The sequence below is a fragment of the Benincasa hispida genome, chromosome 4 (assembly GCF_027475165.1).
Source record: "Benincasa hispida cultivar pf3 chromosome 4, pf3_genome.v1.1, whole genome shotgun sequence".
Taxonomy (NCBI): domain Eukaryota; kingdom Viridiplantae; phylum Streptophyta; class Magnoliopsida; order Cucurbitales; family Cucurbitaceae; genus Benincasa; species Benincasa hispida.
In genome coordinates this window covers 62,610,837-62,622,806 of record NC_143481.1, presented here as the reverse complement: position 1 = coordinate 62,622,806, position 11,970 = coordinate 62,610,837, and the positions used below count along the sequence as shown (strand labels likewise).

General features: G+C 33.2%; 2 protein-coding genes across 5 annotated transcripts; both read left to right on the top strand.

Moving 5' to 3' along the window:
• The first annotated feature begins 415 nt into the window (after positions 1 to 415).
• On the top strand, positions 416 to 3,180 carry LOC120075210 (sororin-like protein). 4 transcript variants are annotated; one of them, XM_039028419.2, is made up of 4 exons: positions 416 to 1,037; positions 1,391 to 1,514; positions 2,213 to 2,273; positions 2,873 to 3,180. In XM_039028419.2, exons 1-4 carry the CDS (start codon positions 662 to 664, stop codon positions 3,029 to 3,031), a joined length of 720 nt encoding a protein of 239 aa, XP_038884347.2. In that variant the 5' UTR covers positions 416 to 661; the 3' UTR covers positions 3,032 to 3,180. The 4 variants fall into 4 exon arrangements, with proteins under 4 accessions (XP_038884347.2, XP_090168688.1, XP_038884349.2 ...); XM_090312562.1 differs by having other exon boundaries at positions 434 to 1,037; positions 1,397 to 1,514; positions 2,888 to 3,180; XM_039028421.2 differs by having other exon boundaries at positions 434 to 1,037; positions 2,888 to 3,180.
• Positions 3,181 to 6,371: 3,191 nt separating this feature from the next.
• Positions 6,372 to 8,236, top strand: LOC120076346 (peroxidase P7-like). Its single transcript, XM_039030154.2, has 4 exons — positions 6,372 to 6,868; positions 6,999 to 7,190; positions 7,282 to 7,447; positions 7,629 to 8,236. The coding sequence occupies exons 1-4, from the start codon at positions 6,650 to 6,652 to the stop codon at positions 8,021 to 8,023; spliced, it is 972 nt and encodes a 323-aa protein (XP_038886082.1). The 5' UTR covers positions 6,372 to 6,649; the 3' UTR covers positions 8,024 to 8,236.
• The last annotated feature ends 3,734 nt before the right edge of the window (positions 8,237 to 11,970 follow it).

Sequence of the window (11,970 nt, the reverse complement as noted above, 5' to 3'; positions counted from 1 at the left end):
ATGTCAATTGACCATTTGTCACTTATCCATGACTTCATGTGTCTCAAAACTACACACTATTAGTGTTCATGTAATCTACCTCCTACTTGCCAAATTGCCTTAAATAGTGGCATTTGGTGGGTTTTGGAAGGCAAACACATTAAGCAAATTCCAAAAAGATTGGAGAAAGTAGAGAAATTAGAGAAATTTCTTATTTCATATTTTGTTATTTATTTTATTTTGTTTATTTATATATTTTGTTTAATTTATTTTCATATTTATTTATTTATTATTTATTTTAATATTATATTTTATTGATATCTGTATTTTCGTTGGGCTGACAACAAAAACATTGAGATATGGATCAAGTGAGCCCCAAAGGTTTGGACCTCAGGTCAAAATGATTAAGCCCAAAACGTACACTAAGACCCATAACGTTGGCCCATCGGACGCCAACCAGAAGATTCCCCACAGGCCACAAGCGCAAACTTCTGGCGCTTCAGTTCAGTTCATTTCACGGTGAACATCTTTCACTTTCGCAAATCTTCTAGTCGAAGTTTCAAGTTGAACACTATTTTCCCGCCACCGCCACCGCTACCGCCACCTTCAGCCGTTCAAATTCTTCATCCATGAAGATTAGGGAATACTTTCTTCTCTCTCTGTGAAATGGGAAGGACTGGAGATGGAATCCCAGAAACGAATCCTCAGAGCTCGAAAACCCCTCGCGGATTGTACAAATACCATCCTCTCCTCCCAATCCTCGGCTTCCAATTTCTCCGCTTCAATCAAACCCCGCAAGCGTGTAATTAAGTCTGCAGTTAAAGATGTTGTCAACAACGAGAAGAAAAGCCAACCAGTTCTTGCGTCTGAATCTACATCCGTTAATTTGCGAGCTTCAAACCCTAGTTCTGATTTTCTTCCTACAGAACCTGCCTCTGATTTTTCTCCTGTAGAACCAAACCCTAGCGCTGATTCTCTTCCTTCAGAACCTAGTTCTAGTCGACTCCCTACGGAAGTCTCCACTCCTCCAAGGCGTGCTGATTTGCCTTCTAGTTCAGGTAATTGTACTTTCTGGTAGTCGTTGCTGTGTTGTGATTTTGGTGTTTGGTTCTTGATTCTTTTGGTTGGATTGCTGCTACTCTAAGCTTCAGTTACTGTTACTCCCTTTTTTACTTAATATAGGAATTCAGTTGACTTGAAATACTACGTTGGGATGTAAGGATTAAGCTATTTTGGGACTGTTAAACAATATTAAGTAGAGGAGATTTGTTGTTTTACTGTTATGTTCTTGTGTGCGGTGTTGAAATTTCTGCGTGGGGGAAGATTATTCTTCTGAATGTCGATATTGGGATGTTTTTATCTTCAATTTTCCATGGCTTGAAGTAGCCATTATGCTTTGCTTTGGTGTTAGGAACAGATCGTGTTTCGGAGCCCCAGTCATTCTACAGTCGAAGGCAACCTACGAATAAAAGGAAGAGTGTTGAGATAGCAATTGCACCATTTATTTTCTCTACCTCATCGAAAATCCTAACCAGGTATGAATCTCGTTGAACTTTTCCCCTATTTGAGGCAGAATCTCCTTGCACATTTAAATCTCTGATAGGTTTAATGTGAAACCAGAGGGATTTAATCATAGGTTCATAATCTTACAATGCTATTAGGAATCAAATGGTTGTTAAGTTTTAAAGGAGCAAGTTGCACGCTCCCTGCAATAATTATCAACCTGGCCTTCCCCTGTCCTGCTTTTTGAAAAAAATTTAACAGTTATCTATCCTGGTTTATGTGTTGCCTTGGACTATTTTAACAATTACTAGTCTGGGTTGATCCGGTGTTACTTTGACATTGGCTTTATCTACAGTAAGGAAGAATTGCAGCCACCCAAGACAGGATTTGTCAACTCTTTCTGTTTTATTTTTGTTGATAGATTTGTTGAGCCTCTATTGTTTGACTGTTCTGGATATGAAAAGCTTTAGTATGTTGAAGCTTTCATCTTTGTAACTTGTAAGTGAATTCTTGTTTGGTTTCTTAATAGTGACCAATTTTTGTTATTATTTTAAAATTTGATGGAAAACTAAATTCAAGATAGTGGGCACTAGTGATGATGGTACTAATACTACGATGTCTTTTCTATAGATATGGATTTAATGGATAGGATACAAGAAATCTGTCTTCTAATTTCTCTTTTGCTTTTTATTACTCATTTCTATGTTAATTATTCGCTTGTTATATGCAGAGGTAGAAAAAGAGAGGGATATGATAGCCCATCCAAAGCGAAGACAGTTCCTTGTAAAAAGGTTTGTCTGAAAATTTTAGTACTGGCTGTATTTTTTTTCTGTCAATCTAAATTTTGGGCATACATGTATCCTATCTTTGCTCCTTCATTCTTTAGGCCTTAATTTGATGCTTGTTCTTGATGTCAGCAAAATATATGCTCTGACCTTTCTCTCAGAAATCTGATGTTATCCGTGCTTATGTATACCACAATAATGAGCTTTGATCCTGATTAGTGATTAATTGGTACCTTTGTATGAACGTTACTCTTAGTCATGGTTTGGTTATAACTTTCTACGGGATTATTAATTGATTAGAGACTGATTTTTGGTTCTTTATAAAGAATAGTAAATACTTGGAATGAAACGGCAGAAATAGGCCCAACATTCAGTAGCCTTAACTCTTAACTGTCAAGATCACTGCATCTCAATTTTATGAGTTTATCTCAGTTTTAGGAGTTTTACTTTTTATAACGTGATGACCTAACAAATGGCCATGATATGGTAATTGACTAACCGTGCAGTTAAAAGTTTCTCTTGTTTCCCACTTGCCACTACCCATTTGTTAGCGGCAGCTAATAGCCTTAAATCATTGCACAGCAAATTAATCTAATGATGAGTAGCTATTCTTTTGGCAGAGGCAGCGTGCCACAATGTATGAGCAAGATGAGTCCAACATAGAGCTTCCACGGGAATTTGTCGAACAGCAGAAAGCATATTTTTCAGAAGTAGATGCATTTGAACTACCAGTAGAGGAGGCTAAATCATCCGACTCGGAGTAGATGGTTGTTCTGTATAGTTCTGTGAAGTGTAGGCAATGTAACCCTTCAAGTTAAAAGTCTGTATGGTGAAGCTGGTAAAGTTCATGTTCACTCATAGAAACGGCTTTCTTACTTCTGTCATTCAATGCAGGTGCTGTTTTCTCCCTAAACTCTAGAGATTTTCTCAGCTTTTAGTGATTCTTTGGTCTTCTTTTGCTGTTAGGCCGAGAGATTTAAAATACCTAATCACATAGCTTTGAACCTCACAGTAACATGTGCAAAAAAATATTCAAGTTGTGGCTGTATAGATTAATAGAGTTTTGGACTGGATTAGAAGTCTTAAATAACAACTTTGACTGGAGATCAAAGTGTAGAGTGTTTGGCTAATTGAAGCAAGTATCTAGTCATTAGGCTGTGTTTTTGAGTTGGTCAACTGATTATGGTGGAATTAATTTAGCCTTTGTAGCTATGGAAATGAAAAATGGTGGGTCAGCTTCTAGCCTTATATTTTATTTTCTTTTTTCCTAATGAAATGAGGGACCAGAGTTGTCTCATTTTAATAATTTGTGCACTAGTGCGTATCTGCCTGGAGATCAATTTAAACCTCACAAATCCTTTGATTTATTTCGTAATTGTTGACTCCTACTGCCTAATCTATCTTTGGAAGGATAATGAAATGTTTAATATTGATAATAGAAAATTATTTCTGAAGGTTTTACCTTATATGTGGATAATTTTTCAAAAAAAATTAATGGTAAATATTTAATTCCTTATATTTGGTCAATTACGAGGTTCCTTGATATCCAAATATTGTAAGGTCGATAGGTTATTCTGCGAAATTAGTCGAGATATGGATAAGTTCGTTTTGAATACTCACAAATATGAGAAAATGATTTACTTGGTCAATAATCATGAGCCTCAACCTACTAACTTTAATCATCAAGGGAATACATATGAGAGTCAACGACATGATATAAATTCAAGATCAAATTAAAGGTTAGACCCCTTTGTAGTGAAAATTAATTATCTTCTCTCATTGTGTAATAATCTATTCCGCAGGTTGTTAAGCTTTAATTATTAGAAAATGATATAATTAGATTACCTAATCCCTCCTGTTTTTCCCTTCACTTTGTTTTCTATTTTTTCGGCTCAGAAAAGTAAAAACCTACGTGGGCTGCGTTCTTTTTTTTCATCCATTTATCCATTTCCCATCACATCACCTTTTTTTAAACGCTAGTGTTGTGTTAATTATGTGTGGAAAATTCTTATTCTTTACATGGGTGCTTTAAAACCTTCTAGTTTCGTGTTTTCTAGAGCAAAAGTCTATGTTTGGATATTCTTAATTTTAAACTTTTTTGGAAAAATAGCGAGTCTAAACCCAAAATATAGTTGTCAAGCACAATGTCATAAACAATATGCGTGATAAGTGGGCAATACATAAACAAACATAAATATAAAGACACACAAATTGGTAACCTAGTTCGGTGTAACATCACCTACGTCTAGAGGATTGTGTGTCCGGTGAAAAAAAATTTCACTATATAAAGAGTTTAATAATTACACTGAAAGACACTTATTTGGTAGACTCCTTCAGTGACTCATGTATAGTTTCATCTTCAGTTGCAATTTTGGCTCTCCCTAAGTTAGTTCTCTTCACTTCCACGATAACGCGTCTTCAAGCTTTGTATAAGATCCTCCCAGTGCAACGTACTTGTGCTCCTAAGTGTGAGTTCCTCTTACCTTATTAAGCAAGTTTTTTTCAAGCTTTGATTGAGCTTTCCTTAATACTTTTTAATTTAAAAAAAAAAAAAAAGAAAAAAAGAAAAAGGAAAAGGAAAAAAAGAAAGAAAACTTATCTTGAATTTTCTATGTGATATTTTACGCACACAAATTTAATCAATACATGAAGGTTAAGGCGTAGACGATCCTTAAGCTCAAACTCACAATGCACACTTTTTCAAATAAGGAGACTAACCTTAAAGTTGAATATCTTCGAGGAAAGAATAAATCATCTTTGCAGAGAAAAGGACAGCAAGCCACAAAATTTGCAGAAATTCACTTAACAGATAAGGAAAGAGTATCTTATAGAATCTGTTACTCGTCATATAACATGTTACAACATCTTACATGACATGTTGCGGAACATGTTGCTTAAAATTTATCTGTAATAAAATTAGTCAATCACACTGTAGTAACACTTTTGTATTATTTCATTTTCTCAAGTGTGTTATTATTATGATTATTTTGGTATGATAAGTGAAGTTTTTATATAGAAAATCGGGAGCTTGTGAACCATGATTTGTCTTTGAAATTGTTTTGTTAATAATTAGAAATCATTTGAATTTTGAGTTGCAAAAATGACTTTTATGCCCTTAATATTTTGAGAAGTTCAATTGCAAGAACTTTGTGCATTATTAAAGATATATGATGTGTAATGTTTGTCTACAACAACATAAAGTTAAATCTTATTTATTTATTTATTATTATTATTGGGTTTTTTTTTTAAAAAAAAAATGTTTGAGATCTTGCCGAAGAAAATTCATATGACTTTGTTTCATATGAATATCTATTTTACATTTGTGAATATTTGATGTGAAAGATACAATTGTATAACCAATAGAATATGTCTTTCAAGTAAGACCATCATATTTGTGAATGTTTGAGACAATACATGTGATTTTACACATCTTATTTAGGTGATCATGAAGCTAATTCTATAATCAATTTTTAGTCTCTACTTTTCTCATATTTATCGTAATATCTTACTTGAACAACTTTTTTTAACACAATAAATGTGGGGTATGTGATTTGAACTTGAATATCTAACCTTAAGAAAAGAAGTATACGTCGATCATCATTGAGTTTTGTTCAGTTTAGCATCTTCATAAATATATTTCATTCATGCAATATTCTTGTATACTTTGATCATTATATATGATTGATAAAAGCAGAAACGGTCTCACTTCAAAAAAAAAGTTACTTGTACTAATTTCTTCAAATTACTAATACAACTTAGAAATTATGGTTTGGTCGAACATAAACGAACCTCTAAATTTGAAATTATCCCATTTAGGAGAATCGAATATTCAATGACCCAATCAAAGCATGCATTACATACAAAAGTAAAACTTGAATTATACTAGCTCAATTTTCTTCTTTTCTAATTAATAATTACTATATCAATCACTTTAAGTCTCAAGAAAAATAATTAGGCATCAGTTTCACTTTTCAACAGCAGCATCTTTGAAGTTTCATTGCAGTTTTTAAACATTATTGCCATGCAAATACATAAATGGGGACCTCAACCTTTTGACTTTACCATTTCCATATATTAAAATTGGCAGAGTTGTTTGACAAAAACATCTTCCAAATCAAAATCACACTCTGTTTTGTTTATTCAAACTCTGCTTTTTTTGCCTTTCTTAATTTCTAATTTTTGTTACTTTTCAAAGTGTTGAAACTTTAGAAAAAAATTGGCTCCCCCATGCAATTCCATTTCTACGAGTTAGGTTCACCTGCCAAAGCTATGGAGATTCGAGAATTTCTTTTTCCCCTTTATAAAAAGCCCCCATACTCTGTTTTTCTTCTTCATCAACACTACTTGGAAAGTTGTTACAGAGCTTGTGTGTTCTTGTAGCAATGGCTGATTCAAGATTCGGAGGAGTTTTGATTTTGACTTTGAGTTTGTTTTTGCTCTTTTTGGGCAATGTATCAGCTCAACTTTCTACTGGTTTTTACTCTTCTTCTTGTCCAAATTTGTTGTCCACTGTCAAATCCTCTGTTCGTTCTGCTGTCTCCAGTGAGGCTCGCATGGGAGCTTCCATTCTTCGCTTGTTTTTTCATGATTGTTTCGTCAATGTACTGTTCTCTCATTCTTCTTCAAAAACCCTTTTTGGTTTTGCTCTGATTCTAACTTTTTGAGTTTCAAAGATTGGTTTTTTTAATGATTGTTTGCTTTCTATTGTTCTGCTCTGTTTTTGGAATTTAGGGATGCGATGGGTCGATTTTGTTAGACGACACGTCGAGCTTTACTGGAGAGAAAAATGCAAACCCTAACAGAAATTCTGCTAGAGGCTTTGATGTTATTGATAACATTAAAACTGCTGTCGAAAATGCTTGTCCTGGCGTTGTTTCTTGTGCTGATATTCTCGCAATTGCTGCTCGTGACTCTGTCGTTCTCGTAAGTCGTCGGGCCTTAATTTCAATTTGATCTCTGCTAAATATGTCATATACGAACCAAATTTATAATTTAACCTCTACGACATTTGTAGCTAGGAGGGCCGAGCTGGAATGTTAAGTTGGGAAGAAGAGACGCAAGAACTGCAAGCCAATCCCAAGCCAACAGTGACATCCCCGGGCCAACTTCAACCCTAAGCCAACTCAGCTCTAGATTCAGTGCTCTCGGACTATCTAACACCGACTTGGTCGCTCTTTCAGGTTCATATCTCTTTCTTCTGTAATTTCAACTTTCATTTTAGTAGGTCAAATAGAATAAAATTGAAAATGAATAGACTAATAAACTGTTCTAAAAGTATAGAGATTAAAGTGAACTAAAATAAAAGTTACAAGGAGTTATATCAGCCTAATAACGACGATCACATTGAATAATTGATGTCAGGTGGCCACACGATCGGGCAAGCGCGGTGCACGACATTTAGAGGCAGAATATACAGCAATAGCACAAACATTGAGAGTTCATTTGCAAGAACAAGGCAAAGCAACTGCCCCAATAGCTCGGGAACCGGAGACAACAATTTGGCTCCTTTGGATTTGCAAACTCCAAATTCATTCGACAACAACTACTACAAGAATCTTCTTCAGAACAAGGGCCTCCTACAATCTGATCAAGTTCTCTTCAATGGCGGATCTACGGACTCCACTGTTCGAAATTACGCAAATGCCCCTGCCCGTTTCTTGGCTGATTTTGCTGCTGCCATGGTCAGGATGGGGGATATTAGTCCTCTCACTGGCTCCAATGGTGAAATTAGGAAGAACTGCAGGAAGGTTAATTAAAGTTTAATAAATATACAGACAATGTTGTTTTGTTATGTTCTTGCTTTTTTTTTTTAAGGAAAAGAAGTTGTTTTTCAAGCTTTTATTTTGGGTTTAATGCTTATGATCATTAAAGATCTTTTTAATACTAAGATTATGTACTCGTGTTGTTTTGGCTGTTCGTTTGTAAGTGTTCCTTTCTTTTTAATTGAACTTTTTTATCTTTTCCAATGAGACGAATTTGACCAAGTTCATTTTAATATTTCAAAATATAAAATATTGTAGTAAATACATTTTTTAAAGAGAAAAATTTGGGTGCTCACTGAATACATTTATACGCATGTCAAATATAGTTCAATAAAATGTTGTCACATGACATTTTTATTTTAAAACTAAAATATAAAATAAAATTTATAATTTCTTTTTTGTGTGGTAGAGATATGGAACACAAAAGTTAAATTGTACCTAATTATTAATCTTCTTTAAATAATGTCGATAGTTCTCGTTTTGCCATGCAACATCGTGTCGCTTCCCCAAGAGTTAAGTGCATGCAAATGATACATGTTAAGATTTTTATTGATAAGAAAATTTTTCAAATATAGTATTAAAAAGAACTAGAATGAGATTTAATCTTTTTTAGTGCAAAATAAATAAATAAATAATATAATATTTAGTTAAATAAATTATTAATTAATATTAGAGAAAAAAATTAGAAAAAAATTAATATTAAAGTGAACATAACTTAAATGATATATAATATTAGCGACCAAATTACCTACGGTTTGAATCTTCTCACTCCACTGTTGGTGAGAGAGTTATGGTGAGTTGTTACGATATTTGAATAGTTGAGTGAAGTTGATTATTTTTAGATGGGATGAGAGTGAACATACCGAGATGAATTTGACTTTATAGTTTGTCTTATACATTAAAAATGATACGAGGTTAAATCACATGTTTAATCTTTAAAATTTTATTCTTGTGTTGATAAGATCTTTATTGAACTTTAAAAGTGTGAAATAAATTTTGAAATTTTCAACTTTATGTCTAATAAATTGTTTAAATTTAAAGATGTTAAGCAGAGGAATTAGAGATGGCCACGAGGCAGTACGGGGTCTGGGGATGACTTCCTCGTCCCCCTCCCTACTCCTGATTTCATTTCTCATCACCACAAGGATTGGGGTGAGAATTCTCCTACAAAAATTTGTAGGGATCAGGACAGGGATTCTCTACAAAATTCGCGAGATTGAGTTTTCCATAGTAGGAGTGTAATCAATTTGGTTCAACTTAGTTTGAGCCTCAAATCGAGCCAAATTGATTAGAATATCATACAAATATTAAGAATCAAAATCGAACCATTCAAATCGCTCAAATATCTGTTAGAGCATTTTAGTTTGACGGTTCACTAGTTGTTGAATCCCAATAGTGTTTGACTTGTTGACTCATTGTCTATGTCAAAAGGTGTGCGTGGGAGTTATTGGGCCATCAAATGAAGGTCAGCTCACTTAAAGGTAAGAATTGTCGAGAAAAACAATGTTGATTGTTTTACCAACTTCAAGACACGCAATCTATTGTGGTCTATCGCTCATTATTTTACTATAATTATAAATAAATTTACTCATTTTCTTTTAAATACCTCTTATTTTAATTATCTTGAAATGGTAAAAGCTAAAATAAGAGACGACCCAAACATATATCATATTCATCCTTAGACCTTATTACCTTAAAATAGTAATTGGACCATAGACAGTGTACTTGTAGAAATTTCCCCAAGTGCAAATAATTAAATAACGTTCTCTCTAACCAAACATTAATAACTCCAATTAATATTTCACTTATTAACTATTTGTCTCATCTACAAAAAAAAAAAATGAAAATAATAGTAAAAATAATAAGAAATAGACAAAAGGCTTTCATAATAGAAGATGCCAATGCTTTAAGCAATCCATGACAGTATTATGACATAGTACCAAATTCCATTAATTAGAAAAGAATCCAATGAAGTTTTCCCATTAATATTAAACTAGAAAGTTTCCCTAGCTATAGGGGTGTGACAATAAGTTAAATGAAATCAAGCCAAAAACCAAATCTATCTGTTAGTTTGTAAAACAAAAGGTCTTGGTATGGGACATATATTACTATAATTCTTTTATATATAAATAAATAAGCATGACTTTCAAATAAATGAGTCTAAGTTTCAGTGGTCTTTTGACTTAGAATATTACCTTTCAAATGACTTCAAATTTATACTTTATCCAAATTCATTTCATACTCTTACAAATATTAATTATTTTATAACGTAATATTAAATTCTCATCAACATATCAATGTTTCTATTAATATTTTTACATGTTTAAAAATTTGACGTAGACATGAGAAAAGTAAATTGATATTTCTAGTATATCGTAAAAGAATTGTTGAAACATAAGAAAAAACGTAAATACAATAAAAACGGGTCCTTGTGAAGCAAAGAGAAAACAGGCTTCATTCAATCAACCCATATTCTTACAGATATTTTGTTGTGTTGTTGAGACAGATTAAGTTAATTAATCACCCCTTAATATAATATATATTAAACAAAACACCGACTAAAACCCCATGCATGTGCAACTGACTATTTATCTAGTCAAAGTCAACCCAAATTTTTCACACTCACACTCCTGTAGACTTACGTTTCCTTTCAGCCGCCACCGTCGACCGTCGACCGTCGCCGATTTTACTTTTCTGTTGCCTCTCTCTTGATATACTTTATAATGCAATCTCTCATGAAGTATTTGGCCTAAAGAATTGGAGTGGATCTCCACTTCTTGGTCGGTCCATTTTTTGTTCCTGGTCTACATTAATTTATCCTCGTAACTTCACAGCTCCTTTATTTAGGTTAAAGAGTTGAGAACTCCACTTTTTGTTGGTCCAGAAATTCGTGGTCTTACGACTATAAAAAATTAACTTTATATCTTATTAATTTCTTACACTGTGGATCTTAGAAGTTTTCACAACTCTTCAAGACTTCACAATTTCTTAGAGGACGTTTGAGGTAATGAGTTAGTTATTATAGTTGGGTTATGATAGTTTGTGTTTGGGGTGTAAATTGTTTTAGTTGGAGTTATAATAGTATGTGTTTGATGTGTAAACTATTTTAGTTTGAGAAAAAAATAGTAAATACTGTAGCAAATAATAAAAAAAAATGGTGAATGTAAAATAGTAAAAACTGTAGTAAATAGAGATTTTGAAAATAGTATTGATTGTAACTAATTGAAAGTTTTGAAATAGTTTTTACTTTAGCAAAATGTGGTTATTATATATTTTGATGATAACTCTTGCCCCAGATATCCCCTTAGAGATCACAACTCCACCCACATTGCTTCAAGCATCTCTTCAATGTTTTTTTGAAAAAGCAAAAGAGATCAAAGGGTCTACTAAGACATCTTAACTAGGTTGACACCTCTCTAGTACCATCATCACGTCCCAAGACCAAAAGTGAATTCATTAAACGATGGAAAGATACAAAAACGAGCTAGAGAGAAGCCCGAAAGTTTGTTACAAGAATGTTGTCTAGTTGAGCGATATAGAAGTAATGCTCTAATTACAAAAAAGGGCATTTTTGAAGCACCAAAGAGTCGCAAGATTGAGCACATCTTTCCAAAATATGATTTGCAATGTTGCCACCGTTGGTGAAAATTCGATCATTTGGTTCCATCAAAATACACCAAAGTATTAAACGAAAACATCTTCAATGTTAAACGCAAATGGGGAATATGAATAACATATGGTTGCACACAAAAGAACAAATTAAAAGAGAAATTGTAGAGTTGTTTTTTAACCTAACCACAGGGTGAGATTGAGATAGAGTTTTCAAGGTTGAGAAGTACTTTTTGACACATAATTAGAAATACATTTGGTTGAATTATTTTCCTAATAGTGTTTAGCTAAGTTTGGTAGTAAAATAGTAATTAAGATCAGAAATCAAATCA